The sequence below is a fragment of the Carassius auratus genome, chromosome 3 (genome assembly GCF_003368295.1).
Source record: "Carassius auratus strain Wakin chromosome 3, ASM336829v1, whole genome shotgun sequence".
NCBI classification, from domain to species: domain Eukaryota; kingdom Metazoa; phylum Chordata; class Actinopteri; order Cypriniformes; family Cyprinidae; genus Carassius; species Carassius auratus.
This window is the reverse complement of record NC_039245.1, coordinates 23,031,508-23,058,408: the sequence shown is the minus strand read 5'-3', so window position 1 is coordinate 23,058,408 and position 26,901 is coordinate 23,031,508. Positions and strand designations below refer to the sequence as shown.

Sequence of the window (26,901 nt, the reverse complement as noted above, 5' to 3'; positions counted from 1 at the left end):
ACACTTGTTTAAAACGTTTACCTGACATCCGTCAAACATTAGAGCACTTCCATTGATAAATTGTAATAATGAAATATTATTATATCATTTAAAATAACTGTTTTCTATTTGACTTTATTTTAAGTTGGAATTTATTCCTGTGATGCAAATCTGAATTTTCAACATCATTATTCCAGTCTTCAGTGTCACATGATCATTCATGAAATTATTCTAATAAGCTGATTTGCTGCCCAAGAAACTTTTATTATCAGTGTTATTACATTTGGACTGTTTAATATTTTAGTGGAAACAAATACAGCATTTATTTGAAATATAAATCTTAACATAAATACCGTATATTTACTGTCACTTTTGATCAATTGAATGCCTCTATGCTGTATAAAATCATTGGTTTCTTAAAATTTATATACATTTATTTATATATATTTTATATTGATGGGATGCCGTGGTTTATTCGCTTTGACGTGGGTGGCATTTGCGACGCTGTCGGTTGTTTTATTACGTCAGAGTTCGATATAGCGAGGCAAAGGGTCAACGATGAATAGATCATAATGGAGTTTATAAAGTGTGTTCAACAGTAACACACACCGAGGATCACTAAACGTCAAGTAGGCTACACATGTCATTGAGGAACAAACAAACAAACTGGTGTTCATTTAGTCGCATTCAGCCTAACATCATAACCTGCTGCTTTTGATGTTGAGATCTGTGTGTGGAGAGCGTGACTGATCGTGAATCAGCAGGTGTGGTGTCTTTATCTTTTGACTCCGGCTTTATTTGCCTTATTAGGATTTGTGGTATAAAGGTGAGATCTGATCATTTGGAGATACTTTGTATCGTGTTTCGGAGAACCAGCACTTTAGTTATGTAATGCTTAAATGAATTACTCGCGTTGCGCCAGTCTCACGGAGACAGCTGAACGAAATATCAAGTTTATAAACGAATAAATCATTTTCGGTTGTTGAATGTTACTTGCAGCGCGTAACGGACCGAGCGGATTACCGGTGCCTTTCAGGAACGTGATGCTGCCGGTGAACAATCACGGAACAGAAAAGAAAAGTGAGGAATTATAAAACTTTCTTGTAGATTGTACTATTAAACGTATGCCAATACTACGATCAATCAAGCAAATCAAGTCAAATCATTTTTTTTCTCTCTTTGGTATTGTATTATAAAGAGACAGCTGTGATAATTAAGTTTTGGGATTGTAAAACATATGTTAAAATGTAATGTAATACGAATAAAATAATAAATAATAATAAATAAAAAAATATTTATAACAAGGCGAAGTGAGGAGAATATGAATTTGACATTAATAATGGATAGTGTTATCTTATATATATATATATATATATATATATATATATCATATATTTCATTTTACAATATATATTCTTAAAAAAATCCTATTTTACCTTTTTTATTTTATTTTTTTGCTTGGTCACAGGACGATATGACTTTCAGTGACACAAACAAGGATCTAAAAGATATCATGTTACTCAGCGCTCGATCCCACAATATGGTTGACAATCTATCTATGTGTGTTTTGATTTTAAGTACTCCTTTTTGCATACAGTGCATATATATACAAAAATACATAAACAGGGAGATGTTTATTCCTCAAGTATACATTCCAATAACATATTTAACTAATGTGTTTAGATAATACTATAAAATGGATGATAATTTGCTTGTTGTCTCATCCCTGTAGGCACTTGAGTGAGGAGACATAATGACGGAGGGTGTGAAGATTCATCAGGATGCTGCCACAACCTCTGTATCGCGGAGCAGGACGTCCTCTCTGGAGGCCGCAGAAACAGATCTTGTGTCTGAGGAGCCGGATCAAGAGGAAGAAGAATCCTCCAGTGCTCCAGAGGTGCAGCATCCTTCCACTGGAGGAGCAGAGGACAGCGGCGGTGGCCCGGTGGCGCCTGATGGTGGCTGGGGCTGGGTGGTCGTTGCAGCTACCGTTCTGGTCTTAGCGATGACTCTGGCTTTCCCTTCTTGCATTGGGATATTTTACACAGACTTGCAGAATGACTTCCAGGCCAGCAACACTGAAACTTCATGGGTGCCAGCCATCATGATAGCAGTGCTCCATGCATGCGGTAGGGAGGGATCTCTTATACTACTGATTCATGATGCATTAGTTCATAACGCAATCCTCACGGTGCTCCCGCATTCACCCGCACCACAGGGTCAGATAAAGTACTTGAAAAACACTTCTCTCAAGTTACGGTACTTAAATGGTTGTGCAACACTGATCTGTTTCATGACACGAGGCATAAACACACACATAGGTCAGAGGATGACAGTGGGAGTTTTGGCCATCGTAAGTGAGATTTTTAATCGTAAGGAGGGTGCATTTCCACTTCACAGGGAAATGTATCCAGTTATTGCACTCCATCCCAGTGATTACTAACTCAAAGAATAGCTGACGGGGTGAAAAAGGATTTGGGGCACCGATTGTTTTATTCAGCTTAATGCAGCTTATTGATCGTTACTAGACAGCTTTGCTTGAGGACAAAGTACACCAGATATGCAACCATTACTATTCTTAGATAAGAGTAAAGATCATACATACTGTATTTGATTTAAATCAGTTTATCCAAAAAATCCTTGATAATTCATTTAGAGTAGGCTATTCATATAATAATTATTTACTTTTAAACTTGATTTGTCAATTTACCACAATTAATTGATCAAACTTAGGACTTATGAGTATGAAAAATTATGCATTATATACAATACATACACTACCATTCTAAAGTTTGGGATCTGAAGGATTTTTTTCTGTTTTCCAAGGCTGTAATTATTTAATCAAACATATACAGTAAGTACTGTAATATTCTGGGATTTTATTATACATATTTTTTGGACTATATGTCGCACCTAAGTATAAGTCGCATCAGTCCAAAAATACATGACGAGGAAAAAAACATATATAAATCGCACTGCATTATAAATCGCCTTTATTTAGAACTAATAACCAATAGAAAACATTACCGTCTACAGTCGCGAGAGGGCGCTCTATGTCTTTAGTGTAGACTACGCCCTCTTGTGGCTTTAGATGGTAATGTTTTCTCTTGGATCATGTAAAATTAATTTTGATAAATAAGTCGCACCTGACTATTAAACAAAGTCGCAGGACAAGCCAAACTATGAAAAAAAGTGCGACTTAAAGTCCGGAAAATATGGTAATTTAAAATAACTACTTTCTAATAGTAAACTGTAATTTACTCCTGTGATGCAAAGCTGATTTTTTTAGCATCATTACTCCAGTTATTATCAATGTAGGAAACTACGGAAGTTCTAAGCGGCCATGCATTATATTTTTTTTCCTTTTTGTTTTCTCGTTATAACGACTTAATTTTCTCGATATCTCGACATAACGAAGTTCATTTTCTCGTTATAACGACTTATTTGTCTCGTTATCTCGACATAACGAAGTTCGTTTTCTCGTTATAACAACTTATTTTTCTCGTTATCTCGACATAACGAAAGTTTGTTTTCTCATTATAATGACATGACAGTTTTACTGTTGCTATAGTAACGAACTCAACTTTGACAGGCATCTGATGGACAACCATGCAGGCGCTCTTACTGTAGCCTATATTTCAGCAAATTTTGCTTCGCCTAGGTAATAACGTATACAATACTGTATATAAATAAAGGCTGATCAATCACTGTTGATTTCTCCAGAGACAGTACAACGAACGTTTTGTTTTTGTAATTAACATGTTTAAATGGCAACACCGCGAAATTAGAGCTGCTTGGATTAAACTCACTTTTCATTTTCCCTTTATTTGAAATAAAATTATATATAATTTGTAATTTGTAGTACTCATGATGTGGCAGATATCATGTGTGTTACAAGCTTCTGTTTGAAAAGAGCGTCCATGTGTAGGACTACGTGTAGTGTGTGTGTGTGTGTGTGTGTAGAAAAAAACGATTACAACATTATAGAACAAAACTGAATTAAATAAGCCTATGGATTTTACATATAAATCACATTTCTCATCAATATGGTTAACAATAAAGATTATTAATAAGGAAAAGAAGCACATCAGCCTGCATCGTTAAATCCCGTCCTACTGTAGGTAAACAGAATACAGTGACGTCAACCTTGGTTTTGATAAGCAGTTATTTTATGAAACAGAACGCGTTGGTGACTCATGCATCTAGCAGGAACTTAATACACAAAATATTCATATTGATTCAAGCATTTAACATTTATAAATTAATTAAATGTCAGTAATGAAGACTGCACAAATTATAGCGATCATGAGGAAGGTCCGCGTACAGTAAAGTGGATAGTGTACAACACCCCATCAGTTATCTTCAGGTCTATAGTGCCACCTGCTGGCGCAGTTTTGTAACTTCTTAGAGAAAATTAATTCGTTATAATGAGAAAACGAACTTCGTTATGTCGAGAAAACGAACTTCGTTATGTCGAGAAAACGAGAAAATGAAGTCGTTATAACGAGAAAACGAACTTCGTTATGTCGAGAAAATGAGAAAATTAAGTCGTTATAACGAGAAAACGAGAAGAAAAAATATTATAATGCATGGCCGCTTAGAACTTCCGTATAAACAGTTGTGCTGCTTAATATTTTTGGGGGAACCGTGACAAATATTTTTCAGGATTTACTTTATTGTCACTTTGAATTAATTTGATGTGTCCTTGCTGAATTAAAAATGAATTTCCTTCAAAAGGAATACTACTGACCCCAAACATTTGAATGGTTATGCTAATCTGTATATACAATATCTTGAGTGAACTATTTAAAAAAATAAAGTGTAACTTAGTGCACACTTCACAGGAACCTTCTGAACTAAAATGCCTATGTTCGGCCAGACAGCCCTGAATCAAACAGGAGGTTATATTCCTGAACTAGCTCTGGAACAGACAAGATACCATTGTTCTTCTTTGAGAAAGGTTTATTCGTCAATCCAACCCTTTCTCTTTCCTGTCAGCTGGTCGAGTTAGTGCCAAAGACAATGTTAAGGTGATCCTGAGAGTTTGTTTTCATGCAGTGCCGTGACGCCTAAAGCATTCATTTAAGCAGGACAACTGTTTTTTAAAGAGCTTGAACGGTACTAACTGCTGTGCTCACGGGGTGCAAAGTGTTATATATCAAATCAAGTTTCTTATTTAACACAAAAAAGAAAAGGCCGTAAGGGGATGATGATATTCTTTGACACTCATTTTCACTCTTGGTGTCTTGGGATGTGACACCTTCTCAGACTCAATCGATAAAATTACTTTTTAAAGGTGTGTTGTTGTTGTTGTTGTTTCAGACTAATGTGCAAAGACAACTATAAATAAGCCTAATGAGACGATTTCCTGAAAAGTAAAAACTATTTCAGGACATTGCTTTGTTTGAGTGGTCAAACATGTTAACCAGTGGCGTAAACTAACCTTGTTACATCTTTTGAACAAAATTTTTAATTAAGGAACAAATTTGTACTAAGTGGTCAGTGTTTACTAAAAAGAAGGTCTGAATAAATAAGTCATGGGAACAAATGTGTATCCCCTCCCCCTGCATGTTATGTGTAAGTCTTCAGATATTTGAGTGATTTCTGTACATCTAGTCCATGTTTATGTGAGCTGCATCATATTGCTGCATGGAAATGGCAGCCTGATCCCATAATCAAAATCAGGCTTTTCTGTGAATGTATTAAATGCCACAAAAAAATACTTTTATTGGCAGATATATAGTGTTTCATTACCAAATGTGACCATGGACCACAAAACCAGTCTTAAGTTGCTGGGGTATATTTTTAGCAATAGCCAAAAAAAAAACTTGTATGGGTCAAAATTATCAATTTTTCTTTTATGCCAAAAATCATTAGGATATTAAGTAAAGATCATGTTCCATGAAGATATTTTGTAAATTTCTTACCATATATATATAAAAACATAATTTTTGATTAGTAATATGCATTGCTTAGAACTTCATATGGACAACTTTAAAGGGGATTTTCTCAGTATTTCGATTTTTTTGCACACCCTCAGATAGTCAAATAGTGTCCGATCCTAACAAATCAAACATCAGCTTTCAGTATATCACTGCTGGCAAACTATTGTGTGTCATCATCTGCATATGTGTGCGCACATTAAACGGGATCATCTGTAAGTCAGCTGCAGCTATTGTGTGCACATTGTGACACTGTGTTTTGAGGACCAGCATGTTCATTATTGTTCACATTACAATGCCTTTGTCTTTCCATAGGCCCCTTATGTAGTGTTCTCGTGGAGTGCCTCGGTTGCCGTACAACAATAATTATCGGTGGGATCCTGAGCGGACTGGGAATGGCAGCCAGCTCATTTGCACAGACATTAGAAGAGCTGTATATCACTGCTGGCATTATCACAGGTAGGTAGGCCTGTGGATTTCCTTCTCAGAAACTGATTGCTCAGTAGGCTGCATGGACTGAATGATCATCTTTTCTTCTCAGGAATGGGATTCTCTCTGTCTTTCCAGCCGTCGATCACCATGGTGGGCCACTACTTTGTGCGGCGCAGGGCATTCGCCAGCGCCTTGTCTTCCACTGGCACTGCACTTGGGATGAGCATCCTACCATTGCTAGCCAACTATCTGCTGAGCAGCTTTGGCTGGCGGGGCAGCTTTCTGGTGCTGGGAGGGATTCTGCTGAACTGTTGTGTTTGTGGGGCTGTAATGCGCCCCCTTGGGGCTAAACCAAAGATGGATACCAGAACCGGACAGACGAACATTCACCAACTCAAAACCAATTGCCTTTCCATTCCTCATGAACGAGAGGGTCTGAAAGGCCGTCTACGGGCCACTCTATCCACCGTCATGTCTTTCCTGAGCAGGCACATGGCTTTCGACCTGCTGTACAGTAACCCGTACTTCTGTGCCTATGCTCTTGGGGTGTCCTGGATGATGTTGGGCTTCGTGGTGCCTCTCATTTACCTGGTTCCCTATGCCACCGCTTACGGCATGGAGCAAGACCGAGCCGCTCTACTGATGGCCATCCTCGGGTTGATCAACATCACAGTTCGGCCCGCAGCAGCACTGGTTTTCGGGCTGCCTCGCTTCCGTGGAAGCCATAAATTTGCATATCTGTTTGCCTCGGCGGTGCTGATCAACGGATTAAGCAGCTGCATCTGTGGGACGGCCGCCAGTTTCCCAGTACTGCTGGCGTATGTTATAGTGTTTGGGTTTTCCATGAGTCTCATCGGCTCCTTGTTGTTCACCGTACTGATGGACACGGTGGAGATGAGCCGCTTCCCATCCGCCCTGGGCCTCATCAGCATTATGCAGAGCATCATGCTGCTGATTGGCCCACCATTAGCAGGTGATGTAATGCATTTTTCCTACAGTTTGCATATGCTTTAGCACTACATTAGTGGGTTAAAACGACATGCCTGCTTGTATTTGTCCAGGCCAAGAAATTTCACCTTCATACACTGTGTTCCTTTCCTTACAACAACAAAGTGGTTCTCACACTCCAAAACAAACATAAAAAAGCACCATAAAAGTAGTTCCTTTGAAGTAGATTAATTAGATTGATTAATTAGTAGATCAATTCATGTACAATATTCAAGAGTTAAAGTAATAGAATAGTGTTATGATAAACAAACCACAATTTAGATCAGTATTTCTTCACATCTCTTCTCCTCCACCTGTAGGGTTCTTGGCAGGCCCAGACTGGCCATCGGGAATTTTAGAATTTTAATCCCTTTATAGAAGAAAGAAAGAAGTGTGGTCAGTGTTTACTTGGTATTTCCTACTTTATGGGGACCAAAAGTCCCTACAAGCATAATGCTATCAGTCATTTTTGACCTTGTGGGGGCATTTTTTGGTCCTCCATGAGGAAAACAGCTTATAGATTATAGAGAATAAAAGTTTTGAATGAAAGGGTGTTAAACGATATATTATGCTATATTAGCCTCAGTTGTATTTGTTTGTTTATTTTTTAATATGGCCTTCAGAAAATTCTGTCATAATTTACTCACCCTCATGTTAATCCAAAACTGTGTGACTTACTTTCTTCTGTGGGACTTAAAAGATATTTTGAAGAATGTTAGTAACCAAACCGTTTTGGCTTAATTTACAATAGAAGTCAATAGAAAACAAAACTATTTTGTTACAAATATTCTTCAAAACACTCGCAAACCACTTAATATCTGTATATGTGTTACTGTTCAAAGTAATACTTTTACTTTTTAACTTTAGTAATATTTTTTAAAGTAATACTTTTATTCAGAGGACGCATTAAATTGATTGGAAATGACATAAAACACTCTACTTCTATTTCAAATAAATCTTTTCAACTTTTTGTTTATCGAAGAATCCTGGAATAAAAATTATATCTTAAAACAGATATTAAGCAGCACAACTGTTGTTGAAAATTGATTCATTATTTCTGCATCACATTTCTGCTTGTATTTGTCCAGGCCAAGAAATTTCACCTTCATACACTGTGTTCCTTTCCTTACAACAACGAAGTGGTTCTCACACTCCAAAACAAAAAAAAGCACCATAAAAGTAGTTCCTTTGAAGTAGATTAATTAGATTGATTAATTAGTAGATCAATTCATGTACAATATTCAAGAGTTAAAGTAATAGAATAGTGTTATGATAAACAAACCACAATTTAGATCAGTATTTCTTCACATCTCTTCTCCTCCACCTGTAGGGTTCTTGGCAGGCCCAGACTGGCCATCGGGAATTTTAGAATTTTAATCCCTTTATAGAAGAAAGAAAGACGTGTGGTCAGTGTGTACTTGGTATTTCCTACTTTATGGGTACCAAAAGTCCCTACAAGCATAATGCTATCAGTCATTTTTGACCTTGTGGGGGCATTTTTTGGTCCTCCATGAGGAAAACAGCTTATAGATTATAGAGAATAAAAGTTTTGAATGAAAGGGTGTTAAACGATATATTATGCTATATTAGCCTCAGTTGTATTTATTTGTTTATTTTTTAATATGGCCTTCAGAAAATTCTGTCATAATTTACTCACCCTCATGTTAATCCAAAACTGTGTGACTTACTTTCTTCTGTGGGACTTAAAAGATATTTTGAAGAATGTTAGTAACCAAACCGTTTTGGCTTAATTTACAATAGAAGTCAATAGAAAACAAAACTATTTTGTTACAAATATTCTTCAAAACACTCGCAAACCACTTAATATCTGTATATGTGTTACTGTTCAAAGTAATACTTTTACTTTTTAACTTTAGTAATATTTTTTAAAGTAATACTTTTATTCAGAGGACGCATTAAATTGATTGGAAATGACATAAAACACTCTACTTCTATTTCAAATAAATCTTTTCAACTTTTTGTTTATCGAAGAATCCTGGAATAAAAATTATATCTTAAAACAGATATTAAGCAGCACAACTGTTGTTGAAAATTGATTCATTATTTCTGCATCACAGGAATAAATGGCATATTCAAATAGTACTGTATTTTTTGACCAAGTAAATGTAGTCTTGATGAGCATAAGAGACTTCTTTCAAAAACATAAAAAAATCATACTGACCCCAAACTTTTAAATGATAGTGTAACTGAACATTTTGCAATACTTAATAAATTACAGAATCAATTAAATGGTATGTTATAGTTCTAACATCCACCAGCAGGGGCTGTTTCACTCCATCTTTTGTGACTTTTTATAAACCTTTTTTTTTTTTCCTCCAGGAATGCTGGTTGACAGCACTAGGCAATATGCCTATGTGTTCTTCGCCTGCAGCATAAGCGGCTCCACAGCTGGTCTCTTCATCATGCTGTCCTTCTACTGGCTGGACAGACAGAAGGACCGAGAGCTTAAGAGCTCCTTCACTTATAAAGACACAAACGCACTGAAGCCAAGCATTAAGATGACCACAGACTGTGATTACAGTCCAGTGCCTTTACACAGTAACAGTGTCAGAGACATGGAGACTGATGTGTGACCACCTTGTGTGTCTTCCGCCGTACTCATTTTGTTCATTCAGTGCACAGGAACCTAGTCTTTTCTCATCCTAGTTAGAGGACGATCAGATGTATTTGACACAGTGTATGACCACGGATAAAGCACATAAAGGTTTTTGGACTGCTGTAAAAATAGAAAAAGGTCCAATCTATTACATGGTGCAACATGGGAACTTGAATCACTTCAGATCATGTCATAAAACATTCAGAAAATTACATTTTTTATTACTCTAGTCTACTTCAGGGTTTCTAACAAAGGCTAGTTATAATTGACATTCACATTACTGTAATTTAGATTCTGCTGGGAATAAATGAATGTAGAAAACGGATCATTTAAGATGATTAAATTATTATTTCTAGATGCCTTCAATTATAAATGTTATATCTTTTTGTTATATGTTATATTTTATTTTAGTTTTGTGTTCTGCTTTTTAAAATCAGTAACCCATATATTTATGTATTTTAAAGAAAATCGTCAGTCATTTTCTCTCATTGCTGTTTGTGTTTGATCTTGATGGTAAATTAGAACAGCAGACCAATAATAATAATAATATTAATGATAATAACTGCCCTGCTGTAATCACATGATCGAGTCAAAATGGAAGTAAAGTCACATTCCCTCCCTCCCTCTTCAAATACGAATGCCTTCGTTAAAGATGCACTCTGTAATCTGTCCCTCACTTGAACTAAAGAAATGAAGTCCATCAAAAACGTTTCATGAGATGCTGAGAGGTTTGATGTCCCAACATCTTCAACATATAGTTGAATGTGTACACTTTTTACAAACAGAATCAAGCTGTACTGCATGGTCTAATGATGAAATCCAATTATGACAGATGGCCTATGCAAAATTACTTATTTGTTATTGGGTTTATTCTATTTAATGTATTTTTAGTAAGAATTTAGTGTTAACAGCTGCTAACGTGTATGGGCTTCATCATTTTCCCTTTAGTTATATTAGTCTCAGCTCCTAAGAACCACAAGAGGGCAGTGATGTCATGACTATAATGCAACTCTCTCAGCCAATAAATACATCACTCAAATTCGACTCCTGCCACGTGACGCGTGTCCTTTCAATTCCTACCAAAACAAACTCTGTATTTCTTCTTGATGTCCACATATTTCACAATTTCACAATCCAGGCAATTGCATTTTAATATTAGTTCTTTAACAAATTGTTCTGGTGATGCATTAAAATGTATGATTAAAACGATTGATAAAATACACTATGAATGCATAAAACATTTGACCATAAACATTGATTTTATTTATCGTTATTCACTAGTGTGCACGAGACTTCTTTTGGGAGTTAAAAAAAAAAAACCTTAACATCCCCAACAGTATTACAATAAATCTTAAAAAAATAAAATAAATAACCATAAACATATATATATATATATAATCTTTACTATTTTGTATACTTATCAGAAGAGCACAATCTAAAATGTCAGGCTAACAGTTAAAAATAAATAAATTGTAGTTTCCTCTTGGCCACAAGAAGTCATCATAAGCCAACCCTGTTAAATTTCTGAAATCCTACAAAATTGTTCTGTAAAAGGCACACCTTTTATAGAATGGGCCATTCACTAGACATTTTGGGAACTTTCCACCAGGAAAATAACATTTGTAAAAGTTTTTATAAAAAAAAAAAAAAAAAAAAAAAAAAAACAATCCCCATGACTTGAAAGAAACCATAACTCCACACTTGCATTTTCCCTTTATTTGCACATATTAGACAACCAATCTTACATCTTGATATATGATTTTAAACCAATGCACAGTATGTAAAATTCACTCCGTGTCAAAACATGCCATAAAGATTCTGAAATAAATTAAACAGCACATCAGCCCAATTTTAATATCTACAGACTGGGGATCGCTGCCATGTTTACAAATCTATATACATGAGATATAACAAAACAGCCAACAAAGTGCGCAATAACCATGTGAAATCAAAGACTCAAAGAAAAATTAATACTAAAAAGTGCTCATATACTAGATGTTAAAGTCTGGCGTAAATGAACTGAACTTAAATACTGTGATAAAAATAAGTTGGCTTCCGTTCCACGAGTGAAATAAATAAACAGTGAATATCAAACTCACCAGCAGAGGCACATGGGATAGAAATGAGGTTCTGTGATGAAGGTCACACTACACACAGACTGAGTTACAGTCAAAGCCGTTACACGAGTGAAACAGTATTTGTCATTGTGTCAATATAGTGCGATGCCATCATGAGCACTGTGGCTCGTGAATCTAGACAGTAAACATTAGGTAACTGCGGGATTCTGAAGTGCAGCTTTAGGAAACATACATACAACCCTTTCAAAGCCCTGAACTAGTGGTTGCTTCATGCAAACTGGTGACCAGTCAGCTGATGTAACTGGGTTAATAATTCATTAGAGCGCTTTTAAAGGTAGCAGATGTTTCCATGCTATTTAACGTTTTCTTGACATCCATTCCAGTAAAAACCTCCACATCAAGACCTTTTACTGAAGCTGAAAACAGTGAACGTGTAAATCCAGGCAGATGGGACGTTCAGATTTACCTCAGATCCCACAAACACACACACATTCATCTGCATTAAGCATACAGTGACGTTCACCTCAAAAGAAAATCCCTTTAACATCTTTTGAATTGTGCGACACACTTAAACACTCACACAGAAGCTGCGGTCTGACTCAGACCTTTGTCGTATTGCTGGCTTTAGGTGAGACCTCGTGAGAACAGAGGTCGAATGAAGCACACGGTCACAGGAACGGACCCCTCACGCCTGACATGTATCTGTCAGACACGCTGGAGGCACGTCATCTCAGTCTCTCTCTCTCACACACACACACACACACACATTCTTTCGAGTGTCCTCTCCGTTTCCACATCGTGTCAGAGCTTGTGTGGAGGTCGCTGGGGAAGTCTCTCAGACGCTGAGAGGGAGCATGCCAGGAGGAGACACGGTCTGCGCCGAAGACATGGCCGTCAGAGGATCCAGGCCATTCATATTCCTGTGAAGAACAGAAGTGAGCAATACATCAATAACCTGAATTATGGTTTAGGAGATATGATTAAATATTTTAAGCCTGCCATATGCATCACTGAAACATGTCAGTGATACACATCAGCAAACGTTTGGTTCTGGTTAGCAGACAGAATAGAAAGCGAAGCACTTACGTCTTATCGAAGTATGTAGTGTGGAGCGAATGAGAGAACTTGGTTGCGTTGCTGTTGATGAGGCTTCCATTTCCTGTTGTGTAATTTTTCCTTGCTGCCTGGTCCTTGGCAAAGTTCCTACAGGCGGCTAGTTTAGACTCAAGAGCCTGCAAAAGAGAGACATCCCGAGTTTTTACATCTAATTTTCATTCGAGTCCATTCTGATAAGTAGCTCTTTCTAAGTGTTGAAGTCAAATGCATGTGTGGCCAGTTTCACAATTAAAGCATTCAGGAATTTACCCCAACTTTCCGCAGTAGATCACCAACGATGTTAAGGGCTGAGATCCGTGCAGACGGTGTGAGGGGGGAGTTTCCACACCCATTGGTCAACGCTTTGGAAAAAAACAGAGGTGAATTAGATTAGATTGTTAGACTGTTAAGAGTGTGACTGAAAAAAATGAGTTTCAATGACTAATACGGTTATGATAATTAGAGAACTAGAAGACCGATACAATGACAATATATGCACAGAATATGCTGATACATAAAACACTATACTCAAAATTGCTGAAATTGAATTATATATATACACAAATATATATATATATATACACAAATATATATATATATATATATATATATATATATATATATATATAATAACATTTAAAAATGTTAAGAAACTAAGAGAAATGGTTTTAATTTGACATTATCCATTAACGAGGCTGTTGTTACGGATCAATACTAAATAACCAAATATGGCACCAACCTTTGGAAGCAATGAAAGGATGCTCCATGTTCTTCCCCACAGGTGTGGCTGGGAGGGACAAGGGGGCCTGCACTGCTGAGTCCGTCTTATCAATGTCTAGGGTGGGAGAGCTGGGGGCCGACATCCTGGAAACATCTGAAGTCCTTTCTCGAACTGCCAACTCTTGCCTCAAATCTACAAGAACATGCATATTTAGCACTGATATACCTGCACAAAATGTTTGTGTTCGGTTCTTAAACTCGATAGCATCTGCAGTATGCTTATTACCACAGAGAGAAAAAAAAAAAAAAGTTTTGTTTGACCATTTTTAGGCTAAAACCTAGGAATGAGAATTCCCTGGGAATTTTTGGTTAATGGCTAAAAAAGGTCTGTGGCTCACACAAGCTCAAGTTATTATCATGGTTTATTCTACAAAATCAGTAATACCCCAATTTTTTTTGGGGGGGGGGGGGGGCGCTGCCTGCTAATAAGTGGCTAAATGGGACTAGAGGTGGTCGAGACATTAAACATCACAAACTAAACGCATACACTCACTAGTCCACTTTCACTGCCTTGTTAAGCCTATAATCATCCTCTTGAAAACCTTTCTAACACAAAGTTTTAGCAAAAAAGTTTTTTTTTTTTTAAAGAGAGAAAGTTACCTAATTATGGTGACATTAAAGTCATGTGACCGTGTTGTAGTTTAAATAATACCCTACACTTAGCTTTTTACTGACATTTTTATTAAGGCTTCAAAATTCTTAAAATATGTTTTTTTTTGTTGTTGTTTTTTTTTTTGGAGATAGTGATTCTTTTAAAAATGTGTAAGAATCACAAGCTTCTGTCGGTCATAAAGCTTATTTTCTGCAATAATCCAAAAGCTAAAATAAATAAATCCTATTGGATTTTTGTCAAGAGAACCAGGCCAATGCAAACTCTTGATTTGATGACAAAAATGCTTGCTTCCATTATAAGTGTATTTATATACACACATACACCAACATGAAGGGTTTCTTATAAATTATGCATCTTCAAACAACACCTTTTTTAGGCTAACGTATTGTACAAAAGCTAGTAAAGAAAAGTAAATCGTGTCAAACTGAAAAACTAATGGAATGTAGCTAACATTCATTTAATAGCAATGCTGTGAAATGAAGTATGGCCTGTCATAAAGTTTACCTCTAGCTTCATCTTTCAGCCTCTGCACTGAGACCAGCAGAGACTCCTTCTCATCCAGTTCGCTCTCCAGGAAGGCATTCCTCTCGATCGCCTGGTTTAGCCTCTGTTCAAAGTCCTCCAGAGACGTGATGGTGGCCCTGCACAATCCAGGTTGTCATGTTAAACATGCTGACCTAAATATATCTATGACACTTGCATGTATTTTAGTCTGCATTTGTTGGACCTTGGTAACATATAAGCTAGTCTTGTCAAAAATTCTAGCAATTCTAGTATTCTAGCAATCCAGGAACTCAGGGCCAAGTTAGTTTAGAATGATAAAACGATCTTGTCGTGTACCTCTTCGCTCTCTCCAGGTCGTCGTTGGCCTGCTCCAGCTCCCTGACGTATTTGTGCAGCTGCTCCTTGATGCCACGGGTTTGGACCAGGTCGTCCTCCAGCATGGAGATCTGCTTATAGCTCTGCGCGTACTGCTGCTCCAGTTTCTCCTGCAGTCAGGGACACAGTCTGAGTCACCATCAGAAACAACCTGAACTTCCTGCCAATGCCAGGTGAGAAAAAAACTAAGGATTCAACTCTCCTATTCAGAAAGGTCTATTTTTCCTTTTTTAAGAGTCGAAACCATAATAAGACCACATGTCCTATTGTAACGCCCACATCCAGATATCCCCAGCTTATAACTACAGAGATCTCAATCCTATCCAAATGAGAGATGTTCTGGATCATGCTCAAACCTCTTTGAAAAAAGATTTCTCACACTGGCTCAATAGCAACAAGTCTGTATCGGTTTCTTAAGGGGGAGAAAAAAAAGCAGCAGCTATTTGGAGGAGCAGGAAAAGGAGGAACACTGGTGCACATGGCAAGCCTCCCGACTTCTCCTGTAGGTAACCTACTTTTTCCACCTCATCTCTTTTAATCTAAATAAGCGCATTGTTTTGAGCCGTGGCAAAATAATGGGTGTCCCATATTCTCTAAAACGAACCCGTGGTCAGTGGGCAAGGGCTACTAGTCTAGCGTTTCTGAGAATGCGATCACTTAATGAACATGCTTTCTGGGACAGCAACAAGATCAAATTTAATTTGTGTAAGGAGACCTTGGACCGATATAAGTGAGCTCTATAAATCTCAGCATCTGTGCCGGGTCTACCTAAACCCAAGCCATTAAAAAGATATTTCTGTAACGTTCTTAGAGGAACAACTGTGCTATATGTGAACCTTTCTGCTGAGCCATTAGCTTTCTATTTTCTTCCTCTTCATCCTGACATCCAATTACAGCACACTTGGGATTAACAGACCCTCGACAGCTCTCACACTGAGCAATGCTGCATCACACAACAGCACAATAGGAGATTGATGCATTGCTGATGCTTTACAATTAAATCAGCCAATTAAAGGTGTGTGGAGGTACCCCTGGCATTAGGCGCTTTCGCCTCCATAGAGAAGCCAAACCGTATACTTTTGTAAATTTGTTTATTTCCTTTTATTTCCAACACATCAGGTTACTAGTACCTAAAAGATGACCCTTTGTTATGACTGGCTAACTCCAAGTAAATTTTCATGGTTTGTGACATCAACGGGTGATGGCCAAAAGAACATTATATTATAAGATTTGTATATCTAAAAACGTCTGTTTTAGAAACAATTAACATTGACATTTGCGACACTAATCTCATGACAATTAAGCTTTTTTAAATGTAACTGCCTTTCGGTTTAGGTCAGCAAGATCTTATTTGCTTTAGGCTGCATTTATTTGATCAAAAACACGGTCAAAACAGTAATACTGTGAAATATTAGAATTTAAAATAATAATTTCTTATGCATATTTTAAAATATTATTTATTCCTGTGATGCAAGTTGAATTTTCAGCATCATTACTCCAGTCTTCAGTGTCACATGATCCTTCAGAAATCAATCTAATATGCTGATTTGCTGCTCAAGAAACATTATCATGGATTATTATTAACCAGAAACTGTTCTGCTTTATTTTTAGGTAAACAGCAATACATTTTCATCAGGATTCTTTTTTGATGTATAAAAAAAAAGGTTCAAAAGAACGGCATTTATTTGAAATATAAATATTTTGTATTGCAAATATTTTTCTGGTCACTTTTTAATAAACTAAATGCATCCTTGCTTTCTTTTATTTTTATATTGGAATCAAATATGACTTGGACATGAGATTCAACTCAATGATATGCTGATTTCTGAATTTCCATAAATGGTCTGGGTGGCCTGAGGATGGAGATTTGTATTATTTCAAAAGAGCAAACTCATTTCAGCTCTTGTCGTACCTTGAGTGTGTCCACCTCGCTCTTCAGCCTCTGGTTCTCGGACTGCAGATCTCGGATGCGGTGTTCAGCCTGACCCAGCTGAGCCTCCAGCTCGGCCTCCAGCTCTCGACTGCCCTCCTGGAACTCCTGCAGCTCCTCCTGAGCGTCATGATAACTGCAGATATACAAACATATGAAAAAACACCCGTCACCAGCCATCTGGAGCAGCGGCGGCACATTCATCACATTAACTATGCAATGCAAATTGACACCCAGACTGCAACAAAAGAGTTGACATGCTCGAAGCATGTAGGCCTTGACAGCTGGTGCTATAACAGATGATGAATTACAGTCATTCAGGGCTGGGGCTATTCAGACTGGAGCCACTCTGGAGGTCCAAAGACCAATTTAAAAACAGGACACCCGTTACCTAACCATGTCCCACAATAACAACACAGCAGAATTCAGCACTTCCTAAATACCAGGAACATTTCATGGGCAGAAATTATGCAGTTTTAAAAAATATGATCTTAATGCATCTGCACAGCCAAATGTGCACTTTGAGCCCTTGAAGGTCAGGGGTCAGGGGTCAGGGGTCAGAGGCAGGCCTGAGATGAATAGTGGGTCTGGTGGCAGGAAATGAGCTCAACAGAATGCATGGTCTTGGTTGTTTTTAGACAGCGTTTCCAAAGCTCTTTTAGACAGGACACGTCCCTTTAACCAAATTCACTTCCCCCAGCCTCATGCTGTCATGTGCAGAGGAACCTTAAATCTGTCGCCTCAGCCCTCCTTCCCTGAAATACCAGACAAGCACGGGCCTGCCTTCTCAGCACAAACCATTAAAACAATCACACGACAACAGGAAGATGCTCAAAAGCACATTTTCAGTCCTTTATGAGATTGGGAATATTATACAGTACAATTCAAAAGTTAGGAGTCAGTAAGATTTTGTTTTAAAGAAATTTTTATTTTTAATCAGGAAGGACGCACTAAATGGATCAAAAGTGACAGTAAAGACTTTTCTAATGATACAAAGAGATGGCTGCATTTCAAATAAATTCTGCTGAATGATTCAATGATTCATTAAAGCAGGCTGTATACAACGAATCAGCGGGTGGCATTGAAGACTTGAGTAATGATGCTGAAATACAATTGTAATAATTTTTCACAATATTCCTGTTTTTTTTTTTTAATCAAATAAATGCAGCCATAGTGAACATAAGAAACCTTTCAGAAACAAAATCTCAGCAACTCAAAAAGCATCCATGTCTATACCTTTTCTAAAATAAATGTTGCTTACGTCTTTGAGACTTGACGCTCTGTGAAGTGAGTTAAAGGGGCTTTTAAAAGCCCACTCATTTGTGTGTCTATTTCCAGGAAAGCATGTTTTGCTCCTTCCTCAGCAGGAAATTCCTGGGATTGTGATCTTCCTGTACTCCACCAAAACTCTGGGGTAAAACCACAGCTCAGGAGGAGCATGTGCACGTGCTGAAACTGTGTAGGAGTTCAGAGCGGCACAGACAGACCACCAGCAGACACACGGTCAGCATCAGTGCCAGCACCAACTGTGAGCTCTGTTTTAGATCAGAGGTTATGCAGTCAATTCACGTACTAGCGTTTTAGGCCTAAAACTACAGAACAAATATGGATTTCCTAACAACAACACTGTTCTATCTTGAGAATGAGAAAGATCACAATATTTCACTGATCACATAAACCAAGTGAAACTTTAAAAAAACATCTAGCCTACATACAATGTGACCAGGAGCACGATATGATGCTTCAAGCATGGCTAATTTTAATAAATGAGACTGAGAGACACCAATCATAACAGCTGGAGCTATGGAGCATCTTCACAGGTTAACAGAGGCTCTCTTTTGTCAAGGGCAGTGAAAGGCTCTCTCTGTGTTGTAGCTTTTTCTCAGTTTTTCCATGACAAAAAGTGCTGAAGTCGTATTTACAGCCATTCAGCACCCTCGTGATTGTAGGTATGAACACAGAGACAATCATTATTGTTGAACATTGAACTTAAACAGTTGACTCCCCATGGCTTGTATGTGAAGATAAACAGCACACAGTTGTAAAAACCTCAGCTGGTTGCTATATTTAGTAGTTAATGAGTTCAGCCTACCTCTTCTTGTATTTCAGAGACAAGCACTTCCAGTAATTGATTTCCTCGTCTTTCGAGGAGAATTTCGGCATCATCTCTGTGTCCATGGTGGAGACCTGTGGAAGCAGATGGGAATTAGAGCAGTCCTGAGAGACCCAGAGCTTGTGCAGTTTTGTCCCGGTATGGCCCCACAGGCTGAGGGCCCATAGTGTGTGTCCTCATTTGACACACGTCCAATAACACTTTGTTCACATGGCTCTCTACCAAGCTCACATGACTGACTCGGTCCTTTACAAGCTCACAGTTTTACAGGTTGCAGCCTTTCAGTTTTGTCATTTGTATCACGCCTTTTACAACATGCATGGTTTCAGAGCAGTTTTACAGAAAATCACGTTAATGTTTATAGTCTCCCAAAAGTAATATGCTGTCATCATTTATTCAGAGTCCGCCTCATGTAGTTCCAAACCTGTATGACTTTTATTCAGCTTCGAAACACAAGTTAAGATATTTTTAACAAACCCTGAGGGATTTCTAATCCTCTACTGAAAGACGGTTCCACCAAAACTTGAACTTCTTAAAAAGTTTTTTCAAGATATTGTAGAAGTAATCCATGTGAACGGAGCAGTTTAATCCAAGACTTCAGCTTTACATGCTGAACAGTTTTAATATAAACCACTTCCCTTCAGAAGACTTCATTTGGATTACATTTGAAGCTTCAAAGTTTTTGTTGAGTGGACTTCTGTTGTTGGGACAGAAATATCTTGTGTTGCATTAATGTCTTTTTCATTCATCTTGAAAACACAAATATAAGTCTAATATGATTGGATATTGGATGATGTTAAAGAAACTTAAACTTAAAATTGAAGATTTTGTTAATTTTCTCACCCTCACATCAATCATTTTATGGTAAAATCATTGTAAGCTCTCCTTTTGTGTTTCACAGAAAAACGAATATATTTGGAATAGCATGGAAGTAAGTAAAGGACAACAGTTTCAGTTTACAAAGATCACAAGCCTTTTAGAGATCAAACGTGAAGCCATTTATCACAGAAGGACAGAGCAGTCCTTCAATACATAAAAGCTTGCTCAGAATAATATTAATGGCCACAGATATTGTCCTTTTAAAACCATTAAGCACACCTAGATGCGAGTTATAGACTTTTCATTAATATCCTTCATCCTTGCCTGGTTTTGTTTGACCAGCAGCACAGAGATCCAGTGTTTTTCTGAAAATGTCATCCAATTAATTCCTATCGCAAGTCTTCTCATATGCATTGCTCATTAGATCGAACATGATGAAGAGCTCTATATCGAAGTCATATGTTTCATTCAGCACAAGACCTCTATCAGCGACCCAACCAGCAGCAGACAAACCTGTTCAGCTTCTAAAACAGTCAGAAATATTCCATGCATCTCCGCAATACTCCAGATTCTTTTCCGGATTCTCACGAGTGTCACTTGTTGCCACCCAGTGATTCCTGCTCTAAATGACTATGGGGGATTTCCAAACCAAATAGAAAATAAAACTAAAACACCTATCGCACCTTCATTATTGTCAGTTTGCTTGTCGCATTTCCATAATTATATCAGGTCTGAAATTTTGAATTAAGATTTCAGTGATCATACTTCTTAATGTACAGGAGAAGCCACTTATTTCACTTGAACGTCACAATATTAACCTTTCTCTTAGTTCAAGTATGTATGCTTAGAATACTATTGTTTAATTGAGAATAAGTGTAATACAGGAGTACAAAGACAAATACTTAAAAAGGGCAAAAGATAAATTAAATATGTTTTGAGTGATGTAATAGTGGCGTCAGGTACTATTCTGTAAAGTCCCAACAAGCTGCAATTTATTAGCAGGGACAATATAAAAGAAAACAGGTTAAGCAGAAAATGTAATATGCTAAAGAAACACACAAAATCACAGGTGTGCATAATAATAAAGCCATCACATCACAAAAACAACAATGTTTTTCTACTCTTGGAGCAGAATGGGGCTCCGGTGGGATTTGCTCTCCTGAGGGCCGTCAAAACTGTCACTTCAATTGTGGTCATTTATAATGTCTTAAGCCACCATGCAGAGTTCCTCTCCCCTCCCAAACTGACTCCTGACAGTGAGGCCATCTGTCCGGCCACAGAGCGCCTGTCCCGCACCACAGGACAGTGGGATGGTTCCTGTCTAACGCAATGCTTTCCACGACCTACACTCTTCGCCAGCAACTACGCACAGTCAGGGGTTCAGAGGAAAGAACAGTTTCCAAGGATGACATTATTTCCGAAATCCCAATTTCAGCAAACACTGTCCTGCTGAGTAATACATTATAAACATGTGACATACCCTTAAAGATTAGAGGACGAGATCTGTGCTACCATCAAGTTATGCTTTCAAGTAATATGTTTACAGTCAGCTTCATACATGCAAGTGTCTAATGTAACACCATTGTGTTTATTTATAAAATATTTAGGTATGACAAGAAAGAAATGGCATCAGATGACAAATGTCACAAAATGTGGCCTGTTGTCATACATTAAAAGGTAGCCTTTAACGTATCGCTGTATAAATGTTCAAAACATAACAAACAAAAAGAATCTAATCACATAACGTAAACAGAAAAAAAAATGTCTTCACGCCATTTAAATAACTATCTACTTAGAGATGACGTAAGACCAATGACGTCAGATGACCAAAGCAGAAAACGACTAGCGGTCATCATTCAATTCAAAAACAATCACGAGGATGAAATTTAATACCTAACATTAGCAAAACAAGCAGGGTTCACCGAAGGCGAGAATCTGGATTCGTTGGGAATCGAGTAAAAAGCGGAGCGGAATCTTCCAGGTTGACGTCAGCGGATGTGACCAACATTATTTAAAATTAACGTCAATATATCGAGTATGTATCATATTAAATAATTGTCATCGAAACAGATTCAACGGCGGTTTGATTTCCTAGCGATATACATCGGTCGAGCAAAGGCGTTTTGGCTGTAACATAACATTATCCAGAAGAAACCGGCGCATGAAAAAAATCAGGTTTCGGCAACTGTTGGTCTTCACTGGCCAAAGAATGACAGTTTAAAATAACAGTCTGGTTAAATTATAAAGTCTAGCATTTACCGTCGAACAAGGCGTGTATAATTATCCCCGACTTAATCACAAATGTCTACCTTATCATGTCCTACTCTTGAAGGCGGCGAACAAGCTCGGTGTCTCCTCTGCGCTCGAGCGGCGGCTGATAGAAATGCCAACGCGACTCCACTGATTTCCCTCTTCAGCTTCCGGTAAGATGACGACACCGCGTCCTTGCGTCATTTTAACGTCAGTGAAACTCATCCGAAGCACATTCATGTTTATGACGCATAGAGCATGAAAATACTATAATTTGACATATGCAAACCCAGAATATTTGTTTTCTGTTCTTATTTATATATGATTGCTTTTTGTTGGGAATATATTCATGTCTCGCTTCCTTGTTCATGTATGTTTCTACAAGATGTTGCAATAAAAAAAAGGATTTGAGCAGATTAAATAAATAAATGCATAGAGTCTGAATCGGGCACGATATGCGGATATTGGTGTGTAATAAAACTGGGAATAATCCGTGATTCACGTTTCATTTTGACAACTGGCCAAATCGCCTCTGCAGAAATCACGCCACGAGATGGCGCGTTAGGTCTGCAGTGTAGATGTAAATTAGAAATGGAATATGAATATGAAATTGAACAAGTCATTAATATCTATTAAATGAAGATTTTATTTAAATTGTTTTCTGTTATATATATTACAGCATTTGGAACTATTAAGTGTAATTTCATTATGAAATATACATATTATCTTTAGTTAATTTTATTAAATTATATTTTCATTTTCCCCCATTGAGTTTAGTTCAAATTTCTTTGTGTGACTACTGTTGTTTTCGGTTTTATTTTTGTGAATTTATTATTCTTTTTTATTTCTATCTCTTATTATTCTCATATCATTATGAAACATATTTCATAAAATAAATTATATATATATATATATATATATATATATATATATATATATATATATATATATATATATATTCCCTCTATAAATATGTCCATATAGCCTAATACGTATGATGATTATTATATCGAAAATATTTAATAAAATAAAGTATGCTATACTTTTATGTTTTAACATTTTCTCTATTAATATTTCCTATAATGTCCATATAATAATAATAATGTATTAATAGTATTGCTGTTGTAATAATAAATAATTAATATACATAACTAGAATTATTATTAATAAGAAAATCTATAAATTATATAATATAATAGCCCTAGTAGTAGTAGCCAAGTATTAAAGTAGGCTATGTGTAAATGTTACATAAAACACACAAACAAACAACACAAATAATAGCCTACTTCAAAACTGCACAACTGCTCTGTTTACATTGAAGTGAATAGTTTTATCTTCTTCTTTCTAGTTAACTGCCGATCTGGTTTTTCAACATTGCTGGCGTGACAGCGGCTGTGGCGTCATGGCGCCAGCATGTTATCTTACGGGAGTATCAGTTACCTGCGCCAGTGCGCGCGTTCCCGCGGGCTGCTCGCAGTCCAGCATCTCAAAGCCAGTCGAGGGGATCCAGGTGGAGTTATTTAAAACCGGAGAGACATGGACGAGGAATCTCAGGACAGCGAGTGTCCGGTGTGTTACGAGAGTCTTTCGGACAGCGCCAGGGCGCTCAGCTGCGGGCATCACTTCTGTCATGACTGCTTAGTGCGAACTCTGGTCAACACCAACCTGAACGGATCCATTAAACGGGATACTATCATCTGCCCCGTCTGCAGACACCTGACATTCATCACAAAGCCCCACGGATTCACACTCTCAACGGCTGAAGCCAAAAGGATTGGAAAGACATTGGAGGTACCATCTAAACCCACTCCTGTACCTCCTGTTGGGACTGATACCGGAGGTCTTGGCTGTATCTGCAGGTGTCTAAGGAGAATTTCATGTAGATTATGTAGACGAAGACTCATCTGTCCTAAAGATGCTTCAGAAGTGTTCATCATCAGTGAGTTGGGTCGACCCATGACAGAGGGTGATGTTATTGACATTGGGACAACTTCAGCCATGCAGCAGGACTACAGCAGCAATGGACAGAGACTTTGCACCATCTCCTGCTGCCTTCTGGTCCTAATGATCACTTTCACCTTACTGGCACTGGTGGCTGCCACACTTCCATGGGTTTTGTTGGCTTAAAGTGTCCAGAACCGTCGCATTAAGAGTAGTCTATAACATTAATGAAACAAATGTCTGCATGTGTTACTGAAAACGAAATGTGGTTTCACAAGTCAGAAATTAATGTTTGGTGAAGAACTGCCTGTTATTGTGAGATCTTCTCCAAGGCTTGTTCTGGCATGTCTCGTGAATGTCTTGAGGGGAGGAACCTTACATAACAGTCAGATATATAGTGTTACTTACTTTACAGATAACAAGTTATTTGTTCTGGATCTGAATGCAAAAAAACTGTTACAGTAGGAAGATAGAGTTGACTGACGCGCTTCCCTCATCGAGTTACTGTGACGAGACTGGGTCATTTAAAAGTGAAGAAGAAAAGATGAGCCGGTCGTCTGGTTGTCACTTGATCTTGGAGAAACACAGTGGGATTCAGTTACAACTACCATGGACACAAGTTTGAGAAAGGAGGACGGGGAAGGGTGTGATGAGGATTTACATTGAGCTTTCCTCTATGGCCTGCGCTGACTGAAAGGAATGAAACACACCCTCACTTGTCCAGAAATTCTTGTCACACGGGCTAGCGAACTTCTTAAGCTAGTTCCAGCCCTGCAATGACTAATTCCTCACATTCTGTGCATGTTAACAGTCATTACTTTATTGGAGGGTGTTCCTGTGACGTACCTGCACAGCAATGCTATCTCAATGCACTTCAGAATCATATGTGCACGCTTGTATTAGTTGACCCCATTGACCGATTTGTCTTCTCTTCTCGCAGAGAACAGTTACAATGCTCAGAGGTTGCACTTTCACTGCTCGAGTGATCTTAATGGATTTCTCAGTTTGGAATATCAGATGTTTTTTCTTAAAAGTCTTTCGTGAAATGCACAGCGAGATGAACTGTAAAGGAGCCGTCACATTGACCACTGTTGTGACTTTTCAAAGTTGAAATCAAGTCATTTCAATGGACCCTTTTCACAGGCTGAAGATGCGTTTCCATAGTTATTAACAGCATGCATCTAATTTTTATTTGTTTATATTTTAATTAAAAAGAACACTGTATTTTGTGTTAAACTACCTTGCCATTAAATTACTGAAAACTAGTTAACGTCGATGCCTGAGTGTTTCTAATACAACAACTGAGCGATCAAAAACTTGATCACTCTCTCATCTGCATAATCAATCTCTATAGTTTTCCTTTTTTGGAAACCACTACTGAAGTTTACCCAACTATGATGACTTCCTCTTCTGAGAACCTGAGAAATGTGAAAAGGGTCCATATGAATCCATATGACTGGTAATTTTGTGTGAGGATAAAAGTTTCCCTATGCAAAAGTATTCCTTATTGGCAGCACTGACCACCAGAAAGCTGCTTGGTTTATAAGTGACTTCTGTGTGAGCTTTTTGTCTGCAAAATTTCAACGGAATGACGCTCATGTGACCACACCTTACGAGTAAAAAGTTATAAAAGGAATATGAATTGCATAGCCAAGATCGAGAGAAAAAAACCCCTAATAATTCTGAGTTCATAATAAAATATCTGACTTTTACGTATACAGTAGACTTTTGCTGACATACAATATAAATCTATCAAATTTCTCTGGATTATCGGCCTTTAATCAACATCATTTTTAAGTCATTTGAGTTTATACAGCTTTTTTTCTAAAAACATAACTGATGATCAATATCCTATCTTCCCTTACATGATTTCAGGATGTAGACAGTAGTTCAAGGTGAACAACACACAAGAAAACCAAAGCACTTAGACCAGAAGTATTACAAATGTAGAGTTTAATATATATCTATGTATTTCTGACATTCTGAGAAGGACTGCGGCAGGCTTCACCGTACAGACTGTTCTTTGACTCATATGCTAAGCTGAGGAGGGTGATTTACAGGCAGATCTGTACAGTAGTTCAGTGAGCGGGGGTGAAGAGGGCTGTACATCATTGGACAATGTGCACTGATCAACTTGTCACCTCTGTTTTCACACATCCCTGGTTCATAGCTGACTCCCTTATCTGGTAATGTTTTAATGAACACACATGTGATTATCTAAAGGGAATAAATAATTAAATGCATGCTCTGTCACTCCAACTTGCTGGCTTTCACAGGATGATGTAAACAGGGAGACCTAAATGAATAAAAGTGTATTGAGAAAAAGATGAGAAATCCTCCTGTTTAAACTGTTTAAAAACAGATTTGTGGCTTCTTTTCTATCACTAGTTCTTTTTGAGCATATCATTTCATGTTGAAAATATAAAGTCAATTCAGAAATAAATGT

The 26,901-nt window shown here is 37.6% G+C and overlaps 3 protein-coding genes across 6 annotated transcripts; 2 read left to right on the top strand and 1 right to left on the bottom strand.

The window, feature by feature from the left end:
- Positions 1-561: 561 nt before the first annotated feature.
- On the top strand, positions 562-11,190 carry slc16a5b (solute carrier family 16 member 5b). 4 transcript variants are annotated; one of them, XM_026215224.1, is made up of 6 exons: positions 562-743; positions 979-1,059; positions 1,712-2,198; positions 6,237-6,380; positions 6,463-7,326; positions 9,681-11,190. In XM_026215224.1, the coding sequence occupies exons 3-6, from the start codon at positions 1,733-1,735 to the stop codon at positions 9,932-9,934; spliced, it is 1,728 nt and encodes a 575-aa protein (XP_026071009.1). In that variant the 5' UTR covers positions 562-743; positions 979-1,059; positions 1,712-1,732; the 3' UTR covers positions 9,935-11,190. The 4 variants fall into 4 exon arrangements, with proteins under 4 accessions (XP_026071009.1, XP_026070999.1, XP_026070989.1 ...); XM_026215214.1 differs by having other exon boundaries at positions 562-805; XM_026215204.1 differs by having other exon boundaries at positions 562-1,059.
- Positions 11,191-11,655: 465 nt separating this feature from the next.
- On the bottom strand, positions 11,656-22,682 carry ndel1b (nudE neurodevelopment protein 1-like 1b). Its single transcript, XM_026215181.1, has 9 exons — positions 22,574-22,682; positions 19,425-19,519; positions 17,315-17,468; positions 15,364-15,512; positions 15,028-15,164; positions 13,870-14,043; positions 13,401-13,492; positions 13,122-13,267; positions 11,656-12,955 (listed from the first exon to the last, which is right to left on the bottom strand). The coding sequence occupies exons 2-9, from the start codon at positions 19,508-19,510 to the stop codon at positions 12,871-12,873; spliced, it is 1,023 nt and encodes a 340-aa protein (XP_026070966.1). The 5' UTR covers positions 19,511-19,519; positions 22,574-22,682; the 3' UTR covers positions 11,656-12,870.
- LOC113051437 (RING finger protein 222) lies at positions 22,572-26,780 on the top strand. The gene is made up of 2 exons (XM_026215194.1): positions 22,572-22,687; positions 23,863-26,780. The coding sequence occupies exon 2, from the start codon at positions 24,051-24,053 to the stop codon at positions 24,639-24,641; it is 591 nt and encodes a 196-aa protein (XP_026070979.1). The 5' UTR covers positions 22,572-22,687; positions 23,863-24,050; the 3' UTR covers positions 24,642-26,780.
- The last annotated feature ends 121 nt before the right edge of the window (positions 26,781-26,901 follow it).